Raw genomic sequence first — 21059 nt, 5'->3', positions numbered from 1 at the left:
ACTGTGCTGGGCTGGGCGAAGACTGTGCCTGGCTGTGCGGGACTGTGCTGGCCAGTCTGAAGACTGTGCTGGCCTATGCGGGGACTGTGCCTGGCTGTACGGGACTGTGCTGGCCAGTCTGAAGACTGTGCCTGGCTGTACGGGACTGTGCTGGCCAGTCTGAAGACTGTGCGGGACTGTGCTGGCCTATGCGGGGACTGTGCCTGGCTGTACGGGATTGTGCTGGCCTATGCAGGGACTGTGCCTGGCTGTGTGGGACTGTGCTGGCCAGTGTGAAGACTGTGCCAGGCTGTGCGGGACTGTGCTGGCCTATGCGGGGACTGTGCCTGGCTGTGCGGGACTGTGCTGGCCAGTCTGAAGACTGTGCCGGGCTGTGCGGGACTGTGCTGGCCTATGCGGGGACTGTGCCTGGCTGTGCGGGACTGTGCTGGCCAGTGTGAAGACTGTGCCGGGCGTTGCGGGACTGTGCTGGCCTGTGCGAAGACAGTGCCATGCTGTGGGGACTGTGCTGGGCTTTGCAAGTACTGTGCGGGGACTATGCTGGGCTGTGCGGGACTGTGTCGGGCTGTGCCGAATATTGCGAGGCGAGTAGTGAAATACTCGTAGGGATTCGAGTACCTTATTGCTCACCGAGTACTGAATGCTAACGAGTATACTCGCTCATCCCTAGTTTTCTGATGTGGCTATATAATGCCATTTTGATATCTCTGTTCCTCAGACTGTATATAATTGGGTTTATCAAGGGAGTTCCCACAGTATACAGCAGTGAAAGGATTTTAACCAAGGTCATTGAATCCTTTTTTATTGGAAGAACATAAACACTGAATGCCGACCAATAAAATATGGAGACCACTATTAGGTGCGAGCTACAGGTGGAGTAGACTTTACGTCTACCAGAACTAGATTGAATGTGAAGGACTGTAAAAAATATATAAGAATAGGAAAATATGATTATCATACAGGGAATGAGGATGATGGGAACGCTAAGTATAGAAACTTCTAACTGAAGAAGATAACGACCAGAACAAGAGATTTCTAACAAAGGAGCGAGATCACAGAAGAAGTGGTCGATAATATTTGATTTACAGAAATATAACTGAGATGTCGATATAGTGTCAACTAATATGATCAAAAAGCTGAATATCCATGTGATCGCTAGTAATTTCCTGTAAAGTGTATCATTCATTATAGAAGAATAGCGCAAAGGTTTACAGATGGCTAAAAATCGGTCATAAGACATCACCGTGAGGAGGAAGCATTCACAGGTTTCTGAGGCGCTGAAGAAGTAAAACTGAGCGATACATCCGGAGAAAGTCATGGCGCCCTTATCATTACTCTGAATATAAAGCATGTTGGGTACAATATCGGTGATCAGTAAGATGTCGTTCATAGAGAGCTGTGTGATGAAGAAGTACATGGGCGAATGGAGGCTCTTACTACAGAAAACCAGAGTGATGATCAAGAGGTTTCCAAATAATGTTGTGAAGTAGGTCACAAGGAGAAGAAAGAAGAACACGATTCTGAAGGTTCTGCCACCCTGAAATCCCAGGAGGATGAATTCAGTGATCACAGTCAGGTTGGTCTCCTGCTCTTGCAAACAAATAATAAAAATCATTTAAAAATTTACAAAGATTGCATTAAATTCAGTAAAGTTTACTTGTGGTTAAATATATTAAATCTAGATCAATATTGGAAAAACATTTGCTTGGTTAGTTAATTACATACTAATAACACCTACGACAGGCTCCATTTTCCTTCCTGACTCTCATTTGATTCATTCAATTTTTTTTTCTTCATTTACTTAAAAAAATCAAAGGTTACAAATGCTACAGGTCATGTCTTGATATTTTCAGTATATTCTCATTGCTAGATAACCAAAGACCTAAAGATATTGAGAGTAATGTCATATGATAATGATGCTTTATTTATTTGTCTTATATATTCCGTTACTGCACAATTAGATCTGTCTAGAGACTCCTTAACGAGTCAACAAGTCATTAATAGGCAGCTTCTATCACAGGAAAAATTCCCCTAAGAGTAATTTCCAATAAAATTTGCTAAAGTGCTAATTATATTATAAACAGTAAAAAGTATATATATTTTGTAGATTTATAAATAGGTGTGGAATAAATGCTGCAAAGTAAGGATGATTTGAGAAATAGAAGTGTTAATAGTGTATTTTTACCAAGCAATCAATTTCAAAGTGAATATTAAAAAAGATACAGGAAAGTTATAAATCGTTGTACCGTGTTAGCCAGTAGATAGAAGAATATTCACAATTGAGAGTCCTCAGTGGCTGATACCTTTTAATGGCTAACTGAAAAGATGGTAACACATTGCAAGCTTTCGAGACTACTCAGGTCTCTATCAGGCATAGACTAATACAAAATCTGAAGCGTCACATATTTATGCACAACACAGCACAGAAAAAATGCAATAGATAAGACAAGTAATGTGAAGCGGAACTATCAATATGGGAGAGGGATAAACATAAATATTGGAGCAGTGCATAGATAAGCAGTGTGAAGATTTTATTGCCCTCTGATTGCGGTCTGGATGTGTGTTGTGTGATGACCCCAGAAGGTCTGAAGAGCAAATTCCTTAATTGATGTAAAAAGACATAAATCCATGAGACACATTCATTCCTGCAATGAGAGTGTCAAAAGTTTTCATAAATTTGTACTCCGAGGCTCTTCTCTCTCTCTGAGACTTGAAGGTCTGGTTCTGTGTTATGTGATGACCCCAGAAGGTCTGAAGAGCAAATTCCTTAATTGATGTAAAAAGACATAAATCCATGAGACACATTCATTCCTGCAATGAGAATGTCAAAAGTTTTCATAAATTTGTATTCAGAAACTCTTCTCTCTCTCTGAGACTTGAAGGTCTGGTTCTGTGTTATGTGATGACCCCAGAAGGTCTGAAGAGCAAATTCCTTAATTGATGTAAAAAGACATAAATCCATGAGACACATTCATTCCTGCAATGAGAATGTCAAAAGTTTTCATAAATTTGTACTCCGAAACTCTTCTCTCTCTCTGAGACTTGTAGGTCTGGTTCTGTGTTATGTGATGACCCCAGAAGGTCTGAAGAGCAAATTCCTTAATTGATGTAAAAAGACATAAATCCATGTGGGGATTGAATATGTCGCTGTTAAGTTGCTGTTTCTTTTCTAAAGGGAGCGACTATTATACCTTCTGAGAAATTTAAAGTAATATCTGAAAAGTCAATTAATTTATCCTGGGTGTTCCAAGTAAATGTTAAATTCATGTCATTGTCGTTTAGTAAATTGACGTATTTGCTAGCTGCCTCTTCAGTCCCATCCCATATCAGGAGGAGTTTGTCAAAATAGCGACCATACCACCTGATGTGGGATGAAAGTTCGGACGCAGCCCTAAAAATGTAATTCTCTTCCCAAACAGCCATATAAATATTTGCAATGGCTGGTGAAAAGCCTGCACCCATTGGGACTCCTTGCTTTTGCAAATCGAATTTATGATTGAAAGAAAAATAGTTATGTGTTAAAAGTAGTGATGAGCGAGTATGCTCATTGCTCGGGTTTTCCCGAGCATGCTCCGGTGATCTCCGGGTATTTGGAAGTGCTCGGAGATTTAGTTTCTGTCGCTACAGCAGCTTGATTTGCGGTTACTTGACAGCCTGAATATATGTGGGAATTCCCTAACAAACAGGCAATCCCCACATGTATTCAGGCTGTCAAGTAGCCGCAAATCATGCAGCTGCAGCGACGGAAATTAAATCTCTGTGTACTACAAAATACTTGGAGACCAGCCGAGCATCTGCTGCAAGTGACCACATTATTTTTTAGGGGGTGAAAAAATGTGTTATCTTGTTATTCATAGAATATGATGTGATTTGTGCTACATTATTTTTGTATATAACGCTCTAAGAAAGAGCTGAGAAGTTTTTCTGGAATTAGTTACTCATCCATAAAGAATTACATGCTCTGTGATACATTTTCGGGGTATTTAATAATCTAAAAAAGCAGTGAAAATTTTTTATTGATTCAATTGTTCATCCAAGCAGCTTAAAATGGTTCTTGTCGCTTTACGCTGATATTTAAAACTTCAAAAAAGATTCCAAAATTTTTTATGGATTCAAGTAGCCATCTATTCAGTTTATCATGCTTTCTGTAAAATTGTGGTGGATTAAAATTGTTAAATATCGAGACTAAATTTGTTACAAAATTTGACTATTGTTATATATGGTGAGCAACAATATTTTGAACTTTTGATTTTCAGGCTCCATATCTCACATTCACTACTGTTTTGACCTCACAGCTCACAGTGCTTGTCAGACCAAATGAGAATCATGAGATCAAAGGAACTGGCCAAGGAGCTCAGAGACAGTTTTGTGGCAAGGCACAGGACTGGCCAAGGTTACAAAAGAATTTCTGCAGTTCTCAAGCTTCCTAAGAGCACAGTGGCCTCCATAATTCTTAAATGCAAGAAGTTTGGGACCAACAGAAGTCTTGCTAGACCTTGCTATCAAGCCAAACTGAGCAATCGTGGGAGAAGAGCCTGGGTGAGAAAGGTAAAGAAGAAACCCAATATCACTGTGACTGAGCTCCAGAGATGCAGTAGGGAGATGTGAGAAAGTTCCACAAAGTCAACTATCACTGCAGCCCTCCACCAGTCGGGCCTTTATGGCAGAGATGCCAAACAGAAGCCTGTCCTCAGTGCTAGGCATATGAAAGCCTGCAAAGAGTTTGCTAAAAAACACATGAAGGACTCCCAGATTATGAGAAATAAGATTCTCTGGTCTGATGAGACAAAGATAGTACTTTTTGATGATAATTGTAAGCGGTATGTGTAGCGAAAATCAGGCACAGCACATCACCTACTCAATACAATCCCAACAGTGAAACATGGTGGTGGCAGCATCATGCTATGTGAGGTGTTTTTCAGCTGCAAAAACAGGACGACTGATTGCAATTGAAGGAAATCAGTTTTTATGAAGAGGTAAGCTATAGACTGGACCAAGGTGAGTCATTGGACGTGGTATATCTTTATGTTTCTAAAGTGTTTGATACCGTGCACACAAGAGGTTGGTATAGAAAATGAGAATGCTGGGTCTGGGGGAAAATGTGTCTAAATAGGTAAGTACTTGGCTTAATGATAGAAAGAAGTGTCGCTGTGACCAGTGAGTTACCGTGGTGGTCGGTGTTGGGACCTATTCTCTTCAACATATTTATTAACGATCTGGTAGAATGTATACACAGTAAAATATCGATACTTGCATTTCATTCAAAGCTATGCAATGCAGTCAATACATGAGAAGATAGTATTCTGCTACAGATGGATCTGGATAAGTTGGAAACTTGGGCCGATAGGTGACAGATGCGGTTTAACATTGATAAAAGTAAGGTTATAAACATGGGAAGAAGAAATAAATATCACAATTACACACTGAACGGGAAACCACTGGGTAAATCTGACATGGAGGAGGACTTGGGGATCCTAGTTAATGATATACTTACCTGGAGCAGGCAGTGGCTGCCAAGGCAAACAGGATCATAGGGTACATTAAAAGAGGTCTGGATACACATGATGAGAGCATTATACTGCCCCTGTACAAATCCCTGGTTAGACTGCACATGGGGTACTGTGTACAGTTTTGGGCACCGGTTGTTAGGAGTCAGATTTCTGCCCTTTCTATGCAGGAATCTAGACCCTCACATTCTGCAGTTTCCTGCTTTCTGTCCACTGCAGAAGAGATTGCAGAGGGGATTGCTTTGCAGCAACTCTCTCCGGAGGCGAAGTACTTCATTCCATCCTCTGAGCATGCTCATAGGACGATCTCCCATTGGAGTTCAGGAGTCAGGTGCTCAGGTCTTGCTCCTGATTCCATTGGTCCAGCTCAGAGTTCTGGAGACTTCTGCAAGGTCCCGTTTGCTATAAAAAGCGTGCATGGCTGTTCCGCCATGCGCTAGTATAGTCATACTTGCTGCTGTGTGTTTGTTGATGGATGCATGATCTGGTGAATGACTCATTTGAAACCCCATTCCTATGATATTATGAATGTGTGAGGGATTGAGTTAGAGCCAGTATTAGCGCCAGCGCGCCATAGCTTCACAGCAACACCTGCTAGCGTCTAACATCGCGCCAGCGTTACTGCGGTGTTATATTGCGGCTTCCTCTATGCCGCGCTGCTATAGCAGCCTTTTGTTGTAAGCTGGCAGTAGCAATGCTATTCACACTAACGGTAGGTCTTGGCTACTCCGGTGACCTTTTACCAATTGTGTGTCGCTGATTCCCTGTGCTGCTAACAGGCTCAGCGTTGCGTTATTTATTATTTGTTATAGCAGCTCTGTGTCTTCAACAGAGATTGCTTGTGGCACCTGGGTGAAATCAAACCCTGTGCACACTATCGCCATAATGCTCTGTCATCTCCTAGCTGCGGTTTTTCCATCCACCGCACGGTGGACCCCGAGCGGCGAACACACTTTATTTATATTTTTATTTAGTGTGTTCCGCCATTCATAACACCGGTGCTCAGGAAGAATATAACGGAACTAGAGCGAGTACAAAGGAAAGCACAAAAATTAATAAAGGGGATGAGTGAACTACAATACCCAGAGAGATTAGCAAAATTAGGATTATATAGTCTAGAAAAAAGACAACTGAGGGGCGATCTGATTACCATGAATAAATATCTGTCCGAGGATCTGTTTATACCAAGGAAGGTGACGGTCACAAGGGGGCATTCTCTGCGTCTGGAGGGGAGAAGGTTCCTCCACCAACATAGAAGAGGATTCTTTACAGTTAGGGCAGTGAGAATCCGGAATTCCCTGCCTGAGGAGGTGGTGATGGCGAACTCAGTCGAAGGGTTCACGAGAGGCATGGATGTCTTATAGGAGCGTAACAATATTGTATCTAACAGCTGTTAGGTTCTTTAGAAGGACTTATATCTGGGGATTTATTCTGACGGAATATATGCTAAACTGAATGGACAAATGTCTTTTTTCGGCTTTGCTAACTATTCAAGGCTGCTGCTGAGTCAACAAAGGCCTTAGGAGTAAAGGGGATTTTACACATAGCGATATCGCTAGCAATATCGCTAAAGCGTCACTGATTTTGTGACGTTATAGCGATATTGCTAGCGATATCGCTATGTGTGATACTTACCTCCGACCGGCTCCCCCGCTGTCTGTCGCTCATCGTGCGAGTTCGGGCAGCTCCATTTCTCGTCGTCTGCTTCCTGCTGGGCTTCCTGCTGTGTGAGACGAGCGACGCTGGACGCGGGCGGGAGGACGTCTGGATCGCTGTGTGTGAAAGGTAAATATCGTCTGCTGCGTCGCTGCTGCATCGCTGTGAGATCTTCCTGTTTGGCAGCTCACTAGCGATCATTTAGCGATGCACCAGCGATCCTGACCGGGTCGTATCGTTGTCGGGATCGCTGGTGCATCGCTAAATGTAGACAAGGAGCAGATCAAGGTAACTGCCAACAGGAAATTAGGCTGTACACAGCCCACCGCAAATGCATGTGCAAAATGTTTTTCTCGTTTAGGGCAGACAGAAATAACATGAGAGGCATCCCCACAAAAGAAGCATAACTTATTACGCCTTCTGAATGTGGCGCCCCCAGGAGTATGGTCGCCACAGTGGCATTGCCTTCCTCCAGGGAGGATGATGTCAGGCTTGGAAGCAATGAAGGGTCTCTCTAGCAGTTAATCATGTCATGCAACACAGTTCCCATTCCAGGCCAGCAGAGGGAGCTCTGAACTAAAACCAGGGGAAGAGCTTTTCTCTGGGGGCCAGGAAGGGAAATTAGTTAGTTAGTGTGAGGAGGATCATGAGTGTAGACGTGTGGAGAGAAGCTGGAAGTTGAGCTGAGGATAGAGAGCTCCCTCTCAGTGATAGCGCATGATCTGGAGCCTGGTCTCCACGGTTGTATGGATACTGAAGGTCCTGCAACAGAAACCAGAGGAGTAGGAAGCCAAGAGAGATAGAGGGCTACAGCTGTCTGCCATACAAGGTAGTTCTAAAAGAAGATAAGAAGGAGGAACTTCAGTGTTACACAGTGCTGCATGTACCTCAACTAAGCACTAGGAAGGAGACTACACAACCCATCTGAGAGAGAGATTCCTGAGTTGCTTCCAGGCCAGCCAGTTCCTGTGCCATCTCTAATCGGGACCCTGGACTGCATTTGCCAAGTAAAAGTAAAGAAACTGCACCCTGTTGTGTCCTTGCCTTCTCCCTGCAAATTCTCCGGCACTGCTACATCCTTGTGCCATACACTGCACCCTCGTCCCCAACACCTATCTACACTGCCCTGCGACAAACAGTCCTGCCTGTGGAGGGCTACACCATCATTGCTGCACCCCACCATCTGTCCCAGAGGATCTGTCTGCAGCGTCGGCTTAACACCTCCTTTGCCGAACATCACAGGTGGCGTCACGAATCATTCATAAACTTTATTACCATCACTCAATCCCCTTTTACATGGGCGCCCAGGGCCAAGAACTGGGTCACTGCTGCTGTGACATTCCCCTCTGAAGGACCGGCCCGGTACTGAATACCCCACAGCCCTAGGAGGGCGACCCATGAACTCTTGACGTTGCGTCCTAGACAAAACCCTATCACATTGCATGGGTTCAGAAGTTTGTTCAAAAGCAGCACCGCCTCTCGCGTACTTTTATGTTCCCATAAACGTCGATCAATTTGAATGGCTAATGACATGGAGACGTTAAGACGAGAGGGGACAGGAAATCCCACCATAACATCTTTTACAGTTTCTGCCAATCCTTTCTGAAAGAGAGCCGCTAGGGCATCATCATTTGCTCTGGGGCAGTTTAGGTTTCACCTTTCTGGCTTTAGGCTTAGTTAGTTCTCCGGCTGCGCTGAAGCATCTATGGCATCGTAGGTACGCTCCACGGCTACTGCTAGTTGTGTTGATAGGATCAGGGGTCTGCAATTCGCTTAGTTACCAACCTCTCTGGTTTTCTGGTGGCTTAGCCTGTTCCTGCCATCCTCCTCAGTGACCCATTCATAACAGGATCCCCAAATCCAGTTGTGAAAAACTTGTCCCATCATTCCTAAAAAGACTCATGGCTGTACTAGCTCAAAAGGGCGCTTCTATTCAATACTGAGCAAAGGGTCTGAATACTTATGACCATGTGATATTTCAGTTTATCTTTTTTAATAAATTGGCAAAAATTTCTATCTTTGTTTTCTTTCAGCAAAGATTAGGTGCAGAGTGTACATTAATGAGAAAAAAAGAACTTTTTTGAATTTACTAAATGGCTGCAATGAAACAAAGAGTGAAAAATTTAAAGGGGTCTGAATACTTTCCATACTGTTAGGGAGGGTGGAACGCACTAAATATGAAATAACGTAAAGTGCGTTCGCCGCCCGGGTTCCACCATGCAGAAGGCGTTAACATTGCTGCTAGATAATGGTGGATGTACAATATGGCGGTATAACGCACGCGGGTTGAACATCACCTGGGCGCGCTGAGCGATTTCTGTTTATTCACAAAGACGCCTAAGTGTAATAAACACAAAAGGCTGAGCCTGTTAATGTCACGCGTCTCAGAGAAGTGCACGCACGGTATATGGTCACAGGAGCTGGGCCCCAGGCAGAGGGTCAGCGACTGCAGCGCGGCGACAGACACTGCCGCTAGTCGACAATGCCCGGTAGCAGGCGCACTGTCGGACGCTAGCACTGTGGAGGATGCTATTGTGGCTTGTAGCTTGCCACTGGATGGCGCAGACTCTAAACCTAAGTCCCTATACACACTCGTAATATCAGAGGGAGGGGATCTTAATGAGTCATTCGCAGGTTCATGCATCCATCATCGTTCACATAGTTAGCAACTAGAGACTATACTAGCGCATGGCTGAGCGGCCATGCGAACCTTTTATAGCCGGGACCTTCCGGAAGCTTCCATATACCTGAGATGGACCAATCAGATCAAGAGAAGGACCTGAGCATGTGACTCCCGATCTCCAATGGGAGATCGTCTCTTGAGCTTGCCCAGTAGAGTGATGGAGGGACTTAGCCTCTGGAGCAATTTTCTGCTGAGCAGCCTGTATTTCCATTGCTGACCCAAAGGTGGCAGCAACAGCCAGACCCTCAGAGCAGGTCTGGGCAGAGTGTCTGGGACACTGAGACTGCTGAGCAATCTCCTCTTTGGTCAGTGGATAGATAATGGGAGACCGCAGAATGTGAGGCTCTGGATTCCTGTTGAACTGCTGCAGGAACCTAACACCATACCCACTGTATATATATATATATATATATATATATATATATATATATATATATACAGTGGGGCAAAAAAGTATTTAGTCAGTCAGCAATAGTGCAAGTTCCACCACTTAAAAAGATGAGAGGCGTCTGTAATTTACATCATAGGTAGACCTCAACTATGGGAGACAAACTGAGAAAAAAAATCCAGAAAATCACATTGTCTGTTTTTTTTTCATTTTATTTGCATATTATGGTGGAAAATAAGTATTTGGTCAGAAACAAAATTTCATCTCAATACTTTGTGATATATCCTTTGTTGGCAATAACAGAGGTCAAACGTTTTCTGTAAGTCTTCACAAGGTTGCCACACACTGTTGTTGGTATGTTGGCCCATTCCTCCATGCAGATCTCCTCTAGAGCAGTGATGTTTTTGGCTTTTCGCTTGGCAACACGGACTTTCAACTCCCTCCAAAGGTTTTCTATAGGGTTGAGATCTGGAGACTGGCTAGGCCACTCCAGGACCTTGAAATGCTTCTTAAGAAGCCACTCCTTTGTTGCCCTGGCGGTGTGCTTTGGATCATTGTCATGTTGAAAGACCCAGCCATGTTTCATCTTCAATGCCCTTGCTGATGGAAGGAGGTTTGCACTCAAAATCTCACGATACATGGCCCCATTCATTCTTTCATGTATCCGGATCAGTCGTCCTGGCCCCTTTGCAGAGAAACAGCCCCAAAGCATGATGTTTCCATCACCATGCTTTACAGTAGGTATGGTGTTTGATGGATGCAACTCAGTATTCTTTTTCCTCCAAACACGACAAGTTGTGTTTCTACCAAACAGTTCCAGTTTGGTTTCATCAGACCATAGGACATTCTCCCAAAACTCCTCTGGATCATCCAAATGCTCTCTAGCAAACTTCAGACGGGCCCGGACATGTACAGGCTTAAGCAGTGGGACATGTCTGGCACTGCAGGATCTGAGTCCATGGTGGCGTAGTGTGTTACTTATGGTAGGCCTTGTTACATTGGTCCCAGCTCTCTGCAGTTCATTCATTAGGTCCCCCCGCGTGGTTCTGGGATTTTTGCTCACCGTTCTTGTGATCATTCTGACCCCACGGGGTGGGATTTTGCGTGGAGCACCAGATCGAGGGAGATTATCAGTGGTCTTGTATGTCTTCCATTTTCTAATTATTGCTCCCACAGTTGATTTCTTCACTCCAAGCTTGTTGGCTATTGCAGATTCAGTCTTCCCAGCCTGGTGCAGGGCTACAATTTTGTTTATGGTGTCCTTTGACAGCTCTTTGGTCTTCACCATAGTGGAGTTTGGAGTCAGACTGTTTGAGGGTGTGCACAGGTGTCTTTTTATACTGATAACAAGTTTAAACAGGTGCCATTACTACAGGTAATGAGTGGAGGAAAGAGGAGACTCTTAAAGAAGAAGTTACAGGTCTGTGAGAGCCAGAAATCTTGATTGCTTGTTTCTGACCAAATACTTATTTTCCACCATAATATGCAAATAAAATGAAAAAAAAACAGACAATGTGATTTTCTGGATTTTTTTTTCTCAGTTTGTCTCCCATAGTTGTGGTCTACCTATGATGTAAATTACAGACGCCTCTCATCTTTTTAAGTGGTGGAACTTGCACTATTGCTGACTGACTAAATACTTTTTTGCCCCACTGTATATATATATATATATATATATATATATATATATTACATAGATAGATGAAAAGCAGACAATTCGGCAGCCACATAGTGTAGGGAGTGAAGAGATTCAATGGTGTCAGTTGAGTATAACTGTGATTCTTATTTTTAAATAAAAAAGCAAAAGTGTTTTAAGTCTTATTTCTAATAAAGGGCTTTATTCTGATTGTGTCTTTATTTACCATACAGCTATAGGATTAGTATTGGATAGGTGTTTTATAGACGCCTCTCCATTACTATGCCATGAACTTGATGTCACCTGACAATACAAACGTGACATCAACCCCACAAATATGCATCCCACTTGCCACTGCTACAGGACAATTGGGAAGAGCTTGACTAAGCACCAGAATTGGCACATCTAATAGATGCGCCTTTTCTGGGCAGCTGCAGGCTGCTGTTTTTAGGCTGGGGGGCCTCTATCAATGACCTCTTACAAGCCTGAGAATACCAGCCCCCAGTTGTCTGCTTTAGCAAGGTTGGTTGTCAAAAATGTGAGGGCCCAATGCCATTTTTTTTAAAATAATTTATTTAAATTATTAAAACTGAGGTGTGGGGACCCATCTATTCTTGATAACCTGCCTTGCTGAAGCTGATAGCTGAGGGTTGCAGCCTCCAGCTGTGAGTTTTGCCTGGCTGGTTATCAAAAATACAGGGGAACCCACACTGGTTTTTTTCATTTATTTTTCTATGTATAGAGCAGGTGGCGACTGACGAATACTCCCATCAGCTGCTCCTACTGTTGTTTTTATTAGTGGCAGCAGGTGTAGGCTAATGGGAGTAATAGTCCCAAAAACCACCACTTGCTGTCATTGTTCTCAGTTGAATATAACTCTCATCATTTCCCCTTGTCCATGCTGATGTCTGACAGAGCAGGGGAGAATCATGAGAGCTGTCTTCAGCACCCAGCGCCGGGGAACAGGGATTACTGTACCTCTGATTCAATGGCATCTGCCATGTGGTACTGATGCGGTGAATGGTTGCCACAAGTGTTTCATAAGTATTACACACACGGACATTGACATCTCCAGTACTGTTTTGACGTTAGTGTGAGCACCATGAAGAAATTTCTCATGGCTATCATGCCAACATCAGATAGGTGAAGTGAGTTTATTGGCTGTGAGCTCCCAGGACCTTTCTAATGTCACCAGTAGTGTGTGAATGTTCTCACACTTGCGGTGATGTCAGACAGGTCCTATAAGTTCACCACAAGATACTGGGCAGCATTAGCAGGTGCTGCTCAGTGTCTCTACTGGATGACAGGCTGTATGTTAGCATCATGCAACCATGCAGCCTGCAATCTAGATGTAGCAAAGCTATACCCATCGTGGGACAAATGGATTAGAAGCATCTCTGTGGAAATGTGAGTAATATTGTTTTTTTTTATTTTTAACTCTTTTGCAGATGGCAAGGGCATCGGTGGAATGGGCAAGGTCATAAGTATGATTTTATTTATTAAAGGAGTCTCTGTAATTCTTTCAATTAAATGACTTTATTCTGTGTGCTTGTTTTCATACAATTTGACTACGGGGTTACTAATGTGGCGTCTTATTGATGCCTCTCCATTACTAACCTTGGAGCTTGATGTCACCTGACAATGCAAAGGTGACATTAACCCCACAAATATGAACTCCACTTGTCACCGCTACAGGGCAAGTGGAAAGAGTGAGGTTAAGTGCCAGAATTGGCGCATATTAGAGATGTGCCTTATTTGGGGCAGCTGAGAGCTGATGTTTTTAGCCTGGAGATCAGTATCCATAGTCCCTTCCTAGGCTATTAATATCAGCCCTCATTTGTCTGCATAGCCTTTGCTAGTTATTAATTATAGGGGGACCCTATGTCATTTTTTCTTAGGGTCACCCATTTTAGTAGCCAGTAAATGCTAAGTATACAGTTGTGAGCTGATATTAGTAGCCCAGGAAGCTCCATGGGTATTACCCCTTTCCCAGGTTATAAACATCGGCCCCCAGCCATCGGCATTTCCTCTGCTGTCTAAGAAAATTACACGGGATCCCATGCCATTTTTTTTTCAGAAAAATAATCTTTTGATAATTAAATACATGGACAGCATGCTGCACACACACTGTACTAATAGTTTATGTCACTGACATTTCCAGTAACGTTTTTTCCAGTATCAGAAACATTAGGACGTGTGAAACTGGCTTTAGGATTTAAATTGGATGCTAGGTGTTAAAAATTGGAGTGTACTCTCATGAAAAATGCATGACACTTGCATTGCGCTCCTCTGACCTTGCAGGAACAAAATTTGACCGATTTTAAAATTGCTAGTGTGACTTTGTGTGCACATTGAATATTTGCTTGCAAAAATTTCTGCTAGGTTTCTGCATCTCTTGGTAGCAAAAAAGCTTGTTTTGATGCTTTTTTGGCGCTTTTTTACGGTTTTCTATGCGTTTTTGTGCAACAATGAAGGCTTTGTTGAGCTTAATAAAGGTACAGTTTTGTGATGTATCTTCTTGGTTCAACACCTTCGTTTTCATTCTAATGCAGCAGCATCAGAGCAATGGGATTAGTGCTTGGTGTCAGTAGCTGTCATTGACACCAAGCCCTAGGTTTAGTAATGAAAAGGTGTCAGCCAGGCACCCTATTTACCAAATCGGTAAGTAAACACAAACATACGCACACATGCGCATGCATGCACGCATGCACACACTTTAAACAGCCTATGTAGGAGAGTTAACAGAATGGACCTACATAGGCTTTAACCAAACAGCAACTGTTAATTTTTCCCCCAAAAAAATAAAAAATTGCGTGGGCTCTTAAGTAATTTTCATAACCAGCAGTAGAGGGAAAGCCGATGGCTTTGGGCTGAAGTTAATATTCTGGGAAGGAGCAAATAACCATAAAGGTTTCCAGGCTATTAATATCAGCTCACAGCTGTTTGCTTAGCCTTTAATGGCTAGTTTACAGGGGGCCCTCAGAAAAAAATTGACATAGGATCCCCCTATAAAATCTAACTATCAAAGACTAGGCAGACAACTGCATTCTGGCATTAATAGCCTTGGAGAGGATTTGGAAATTGGCCCTTTCCCAGACTATAAACATTAGCGCTTAGCCACCCCAGAAGATTCATGTGTCAGATGCACCAAATCTCAAGGTGCAATTCCCCTGACGAAGCCGTACAGGTTACGGCGATACGCGTGGGGTAATGGTCCTGGGTATGGCATCCGTGTATCTGTATTTTCATTGCAGCTATTGATAGTTTTTATGGCAGTTTTTGATACTATGTGTTTTGGCACCACTGATATGTGGAGGGTTTAACTCTTTCCCCCCTTTCTTGCTATCTGGGCTTACTAGGGTCCTGGTATGAAAATTATATAACATGGATTTTTGTGTGTGGTTGCTCCAATTCATCTATGGGCTGGGCTTTGTCTAGGGTTATACAGTCCTCATGAGCCTAGGAATAGGGAGCGATACTGCTATAGTGCCACAGTGTTGCTGGATCATATGCTCACATTATATGTGCTTATATGTATGATATTTATGTGTTGATATGTATTATGGGTACTATGGATGCCATAGTTTTGTGATTTTATCATGTTTTTATTGTGTATAACTCTTTTGTATCAATAAAAATTACTTATTTCAGTCTTAATTATAATTGGTGCAGTGTGCACTTTTTTGCAGTGGTGCTTTCTCTCGTTTTTTTTTTTCCAGATGCACCAAATCTGGCGCTTAGCCTTGCTCTTCCCACTTGCCCTGTAGTGGTGGCAAGTGTGTTCATATTTGTGAGGTTGATGTCACCTTTGTATTGTCAGGTGAAATCAAGATCACAGGTTTGTAATGGAAAGGCGTCTATTAGATGCCGCCATTACTTGCTTCATTGTAATATTATAAAAAACACACCAAGAAGAAAGTCCTTTATTTAAAACTAGCTGAAGAGCCCGTTATTGCCTGGGCATAGTAACCAACTGTGGTTAGTTATAACAAATTATAATGATTATAATGCACATAAAAACCGTGCATTTAATCCTATCCTGTGTGATACTAACTGCTGAACTGTGTATCTAATACTATTCTGTGTGATACTGTGTGTTGAGCTGCGTATCTAATCCTATCCTGTGTGATACTGTGCGTTGAGCTGCGTATCTAATCCTATCCTGTGTGATACTGTCTGCTGAGCCATGTGTCTAATCCTCTCTTGTGTGATACTGGGCTCCCCCTGCAGTCTGTGTCAGAGGGTGGTCTGTGTTGGCACGGTAATAAATTGTGCTATTTCCAGCTTTACAGAAGGACGATAACAAAATGATAAGAATAATAGGCCTCAGCTACCACAACTGTCTACAAAGAAAACTGTTGCTGATAGCAACCAATCACTGCTCATTTTTCATCTTTTAAACAGCTCTGGGACAGCGTGGCAAGTTTTGAGTGGCGACTTTTGTGTTTGGACTTTTATGTGGTGAGGTTGGTATATGTGTGGTGAAATGTGTGCTGAGGGTGGTATATGTGTTGAAGTATGTGGTAGTGTGTGACACATTTTGTGTGTGTGTTCATATCCCCGTGTGTGATGAGCATCCCATGTCAGGGCCCCACCTTAGCAACTGTACAGTATATACTCTTTGGCGCCATCGCTCTCATTCTTTAAGTCCCCCTTGTTCACATCTGGCAGCTGTCAATTTGCCTCCAACACTTTTCCTTTCACTTTTTCCTCATTATGTAGATAGGGGCAAAATTGTTTGGTGAATTGGAAAGCACGGGGTTAAAATTTCACCTCACAACATAGCCTATGACGCTCTCGGGGTCCAGACGTGTGACTGTGCAAAATTTTGTGGCTGTAGCTGCGATGGTGCGGATGCCAATCCCGGACATACATACATACATACATACATACATACATTGCTTTATATATTAGCTTTATATATTAGATAATGACACCAACTTCTTTATTGAATCTAAATTAAACCATACTCACCGAATGCCTAATCCACTGACCTGAATGTCTCCTGCAGCAAAAATAAAACAATACACCACAATATTCCTCACCTGTCCACAGAGAAGATAATCCATATTGTCCCACAATGTTCTTGTTGACTTTGAGAACAGTCAATGATGTGACTGCTCTCAACACAACCAGTGATACACTGACAGAAGGTGGTTGCTCCTGCAGTGTATACCAATGAGCTGCCGTGAGAGAGGTCACACGAGTTCAACAACTGATGAGCTCTAGTGATCTCACTAATGGTACCACTGCTGCATGTGGAAGTTCACCGGAGTTCATAATGAACTCGTGTGACCTCTCTCACGGTAGCTCAGTGATACGCTATGGGAGCGATTGCATCCTGTCAGTTTATCGCCGCTGACTGGGTAGAGCAGTCACACATTATGTTGACTACGATGGACAGCTGAGTATATTGTGGTTTATTATTTTTGATTTTTTTTTAAGTAGACATGGGCATCGAGGGTTAGGCATTAAGGTGAGTATATGTTGATTTTTTATTTAAATTTTTTTTATAGGAGGGCATTGGGAATTTGTTGTTAGGTGAATGTAACGTGTTTTTTATTTTTATTTGTTTTTTTAACTATAAGCACAGGCGCCAGCTGCCAAGGGACTACTCCCATCAGCGGCTCCTGCTATCACTGTTAGCAGTAACAGCAGACATAGCCTGATGGGAGGAGTAGTCTCTCTTCAGCCAGTGCCTGCTGATCTGCGGTAAGCTTTTTACAGTGGGTCACCGCTGCAGGTCACAGTATCTCTCCGGGGTTACACTGACATCTGACAGCATGACCCCGCAGAGATCTGATCCAATGGCTGGATATCCTTAAAGACAAAAATGTCCAGGAAGGATGGGAAATCTTGAAAAATGAAATTCTCAAAGCACAGTTGTTAACAATTCCGAAAAGAGGGAAGAATAGGAAGCAGTTAAGGAAACCAGGATGGATGAACACAGAACTTAAGCACATGCTAAAAAGGAAGAAAAAAATGTTTATAAAATGGAAAGAGGGAGGCATATCTAAAGAAGAATATAATGCTGTCTGCAGAACCTGCAGGGCACAAATCAGATTATCTAAAGCTGAAAATGAATTGAGGCTTGCAAGAGATGTCAAAAGCAATAATAAAGGATTTTGGGGATATGTCAAAAGTAAAAGAAAAGTCAAAGATGCTATAGGATTTTTACAGGATGAAAATGATGAAATGGTAAGACAGGATGTTGAGAAGGCTGAACTTTTAAATTCCTATTTTGCATCTGTTTTCTCTCAGAAAGGAAATGTAACATCAACTGTTATTCACTGTCCTATTAAGGGAATAGAAGAATCCAGGATATCTATAAACAGAAAGATAGTGAGGAAACACTTAGCTAGCCTAAATTAATTCAAGTCTCCAGGTCCAGATGAATTACACCCCAGAGCACTGAAGGAGATAGCAAAAGAAATTTTTGAACCCCTCTCTATAATCTTTGAAAATTCTTGGAGAACAGGAGAAGTGCCAGAAGACTGGAGAAGAGCAAATGTTGTTCCTATCTTCAAAAAGGGGAAGAAGGTGGACCCAGGTAACTATAGGCCGGTGAGTCTGACTTCTATACCAGGAAAGATCTTTGAACAAATTATTAAACAACATGTATGTCAATACCTGGATAAGAATGAAGTGATTAAACAGAGTCAGCATGGGTTTGTAACTAATAAGTCATGTCAGACTAACTTAATTTCCTTCTATGACGGTATCACTGATTGGTTGGATCAAGGAAATGCTGTAGATATAGTATATCTTGACTTCAGCAAAGCATTTGACAAAGTCTCTCATACAATCCTTATTGAAAAAATGATTAAGTATGGAATGGACAAGGAAACTGTTAGGTGGATTCATAACTGGCTTAGTGATCGGACCCAAAGAGTGGTCGTAAATGGCTGCACATCCAGTTGGAAGAATGTCTCAAGTGGGGTACCACAGGGCTCTGTCCTGGGCCCTGTATTGTTCAACATCTTTATCAACGATTTAGATGAAGGAATTGAGGGTAAACTGATTAAATTTGCTGATGACACAAAGCTAGGAGGGATAGCTAATACTAGAGAAGAGAGAGAGAGGATTCAAAAAGATTTAAATAAACTGGAGAAGTGGGCAGCAACTAACAGAATGGTTTTTAACAGGGAGAAATGCAAAGTACTACATCTGGGCAATAAAAATGGAAAAAGCATATATAGAATGGGAGGAATAGGGCTAAGTGACAGCACATGTGAAAAAGACTTGGGTATACTAATAGATCACAGACTGAATATGAGTCAACAGTGTGATGCAGCAGCAAAAAAGGCAAATGCAATTCTAGGATGTATTAACAGAAGCATACAGTCTAGATCACGTGAAGTCATTATTTCCCTCTACTCCTCTTTGGTCAGACCTCATCTGGAATATTGTGTCCAGTTTTGGGCGCCACATTTTAAAAAAGACATCAACAAACTGGAGCAAGTTCAGAAAAGAGCGACCAGAATGGTGACCGGTCTGCAAACCCTGTCTTATGAGGAAAGGTTGCAGGATTTGGGAATGTTTAGTTTGCAAAAGAGAAGACTGAGAGGAGACTTAATAGCTGTCTACAAATATCTAAAGGGCTGTCACGTTGTAGAAGGATCAACTTTATTCTCATTTGCACAAGGAAAGACTAGAAGCAATGGGATGAAACTGAATGGGAGGAGACACAGATTAGATATTAGAAAAAACTTTTTGACAGTTAGAGTGATCAATGAGTGGAACAGGCTGCCACGAGAAGTGGTGAGTTCTCCTTCAATGGAAGTCTTCAAACAGAGGCTGGACAGACATCTGACTGGGATGATTTAGCGAATCCTGCTTTGAGCAGGGGGTTGGACCAGATGGCCCAGGAGGTCCCTTCCAACTCTACGATTCTATGATTCTATGATTCTATGATCATGATCCAAGATGATAGTCTATAAAATGATAGCAGTCTAAAGTTCAAAGCAGAAGTGGAAAATGAGATATGGAGACAAAGTCAAAAGTTCAAACATTGTCACCCTTTTGCTATTCACTGTATACTATAGTACTCGATTTGGTTTCAAAAAAAGAAAACAAAATTGGCTTTCTAAAGGTGTAGAAATTTTATTGTTCAAAAACTGACCATTATCATATCCAGTTGTGTGAAAAAGTGTTTGCCCCCTTTCCTGATTTCCTATTCTTTTGCATGTTTGTCACACTTAAATATTTCAGATCACTAAACAAATTTAAATATTAGACAAATATAAAACAAACACAAAATGCAGTTTTCAAAAGAAGGTCTTTATTATTACGGAAAAAATAAAGCCAAAGTTACAGGGCCCTGTTAGAAAAAGTGATTTCAGCCTAAACCTAAAAACTGGCTGGGCCACCATTAGCAGCAACCTTTGTAATCAAGTGTTTGTGATTAGAGATGACCTCAAATTTGTCACGAACGTAGCAAATGATCTACTCCTATTCTTTTCTTTTCAATGGTCTTTCTATTAAGTTTTTAAACATAACAACAGTATACAGTTGTGGCCAAAAGTATTGACACCCCTGCAATTCTGTCAGATAATACTCAGTTTCTTCCTGAAAATGATTGCAAACACAAATTCTTTGGTATTATCTTCATTTAATTTGTCTTAAATGAAAAAACACAAAAAGAATTGTCCTAAAGCCAAATTGGATATAATTCCACACCAAACATAAAAAAGAGGGTGGACAAAAGTATTGGCACTGTTCGAAAAATCATGTGATGCTTCTCTAATTTGTGTAATTAACAGCACCTGTAACTTACCTGTAGCACCTAACAGGTGTTGGCAATAACTAAATCACACTTGCAGCCAGTTGACATGGATTAAAGTTGACTCAACCTCTGTCCTATGTCCTTGTGTGTACCACATTGAGCATGGAGAAAAGAAAGAAGACCAAAGAACTGTCTGAGGACTTGAGAAACCAAATTGTGAGGAAGCATGAGCAATCTCAAGGCTACAAGTCCATCTCCAAAGACCTGAATGTTCCTGTGTCTACCGTGCACAGTGTCATCAAGAAGTTTAAAGCCCATGGCACTGTGGCTAACCTCCCTAGATGTGGACGGAAAAGAAAAATTGACAAGAGATTTCAAGGCAAGATTGTGCGGATGTTGGATAAAGAACCTTGACTAACATCTAAACAAGTTCAAGCTGCCCTGCAGTCCGAGGGTACAGCAGT

At 42.2% G+C, this 21059-nt stretch overlaps 1 protein-coding gene across 1 annotated transcript in view; it reads right to left on the bottom strand.

The window, feature by feature from the left end:
* Window positions 1-643: 643 nt before the first annotated feature.
* The window catches only part of LOC141049957 (olfactory receptor 1500-like), a 53258-nt gene continuing 32842 nt past the window's right edge, over window positions 644-21059 (bottom strand). Inside the window, exon 2 of the mRNA XM_073546799.1 lies at window positions 644-1590. Coding sequence (XP_073402900.1) covers window positions 644-1590 — 947 coding nt within the window. The remainder of the gene's footprint in view (window positions 1591-21059) is intronic.

The sequence above is a fragment of the Dendrobates tinctorius genome, unplaced genomic scaffold, assembly GCF_039654945.1.
Source record: "Dendrobates tinctorius isolate UK_male_01 unplaced genomic scaffold, ASM3965494v1 ptg000151l, whole genome shotgun sequence".
Taxonomy (NCBI): Eukaryota; Metazoa; Chordata; class Amphibia; order Anura; family Dendrobatidae; genus Dendrobates; species Dendrobates tinctorius.
This window is presented reverse-complemented; position numbering and strand designations above follow the sequence as displayed.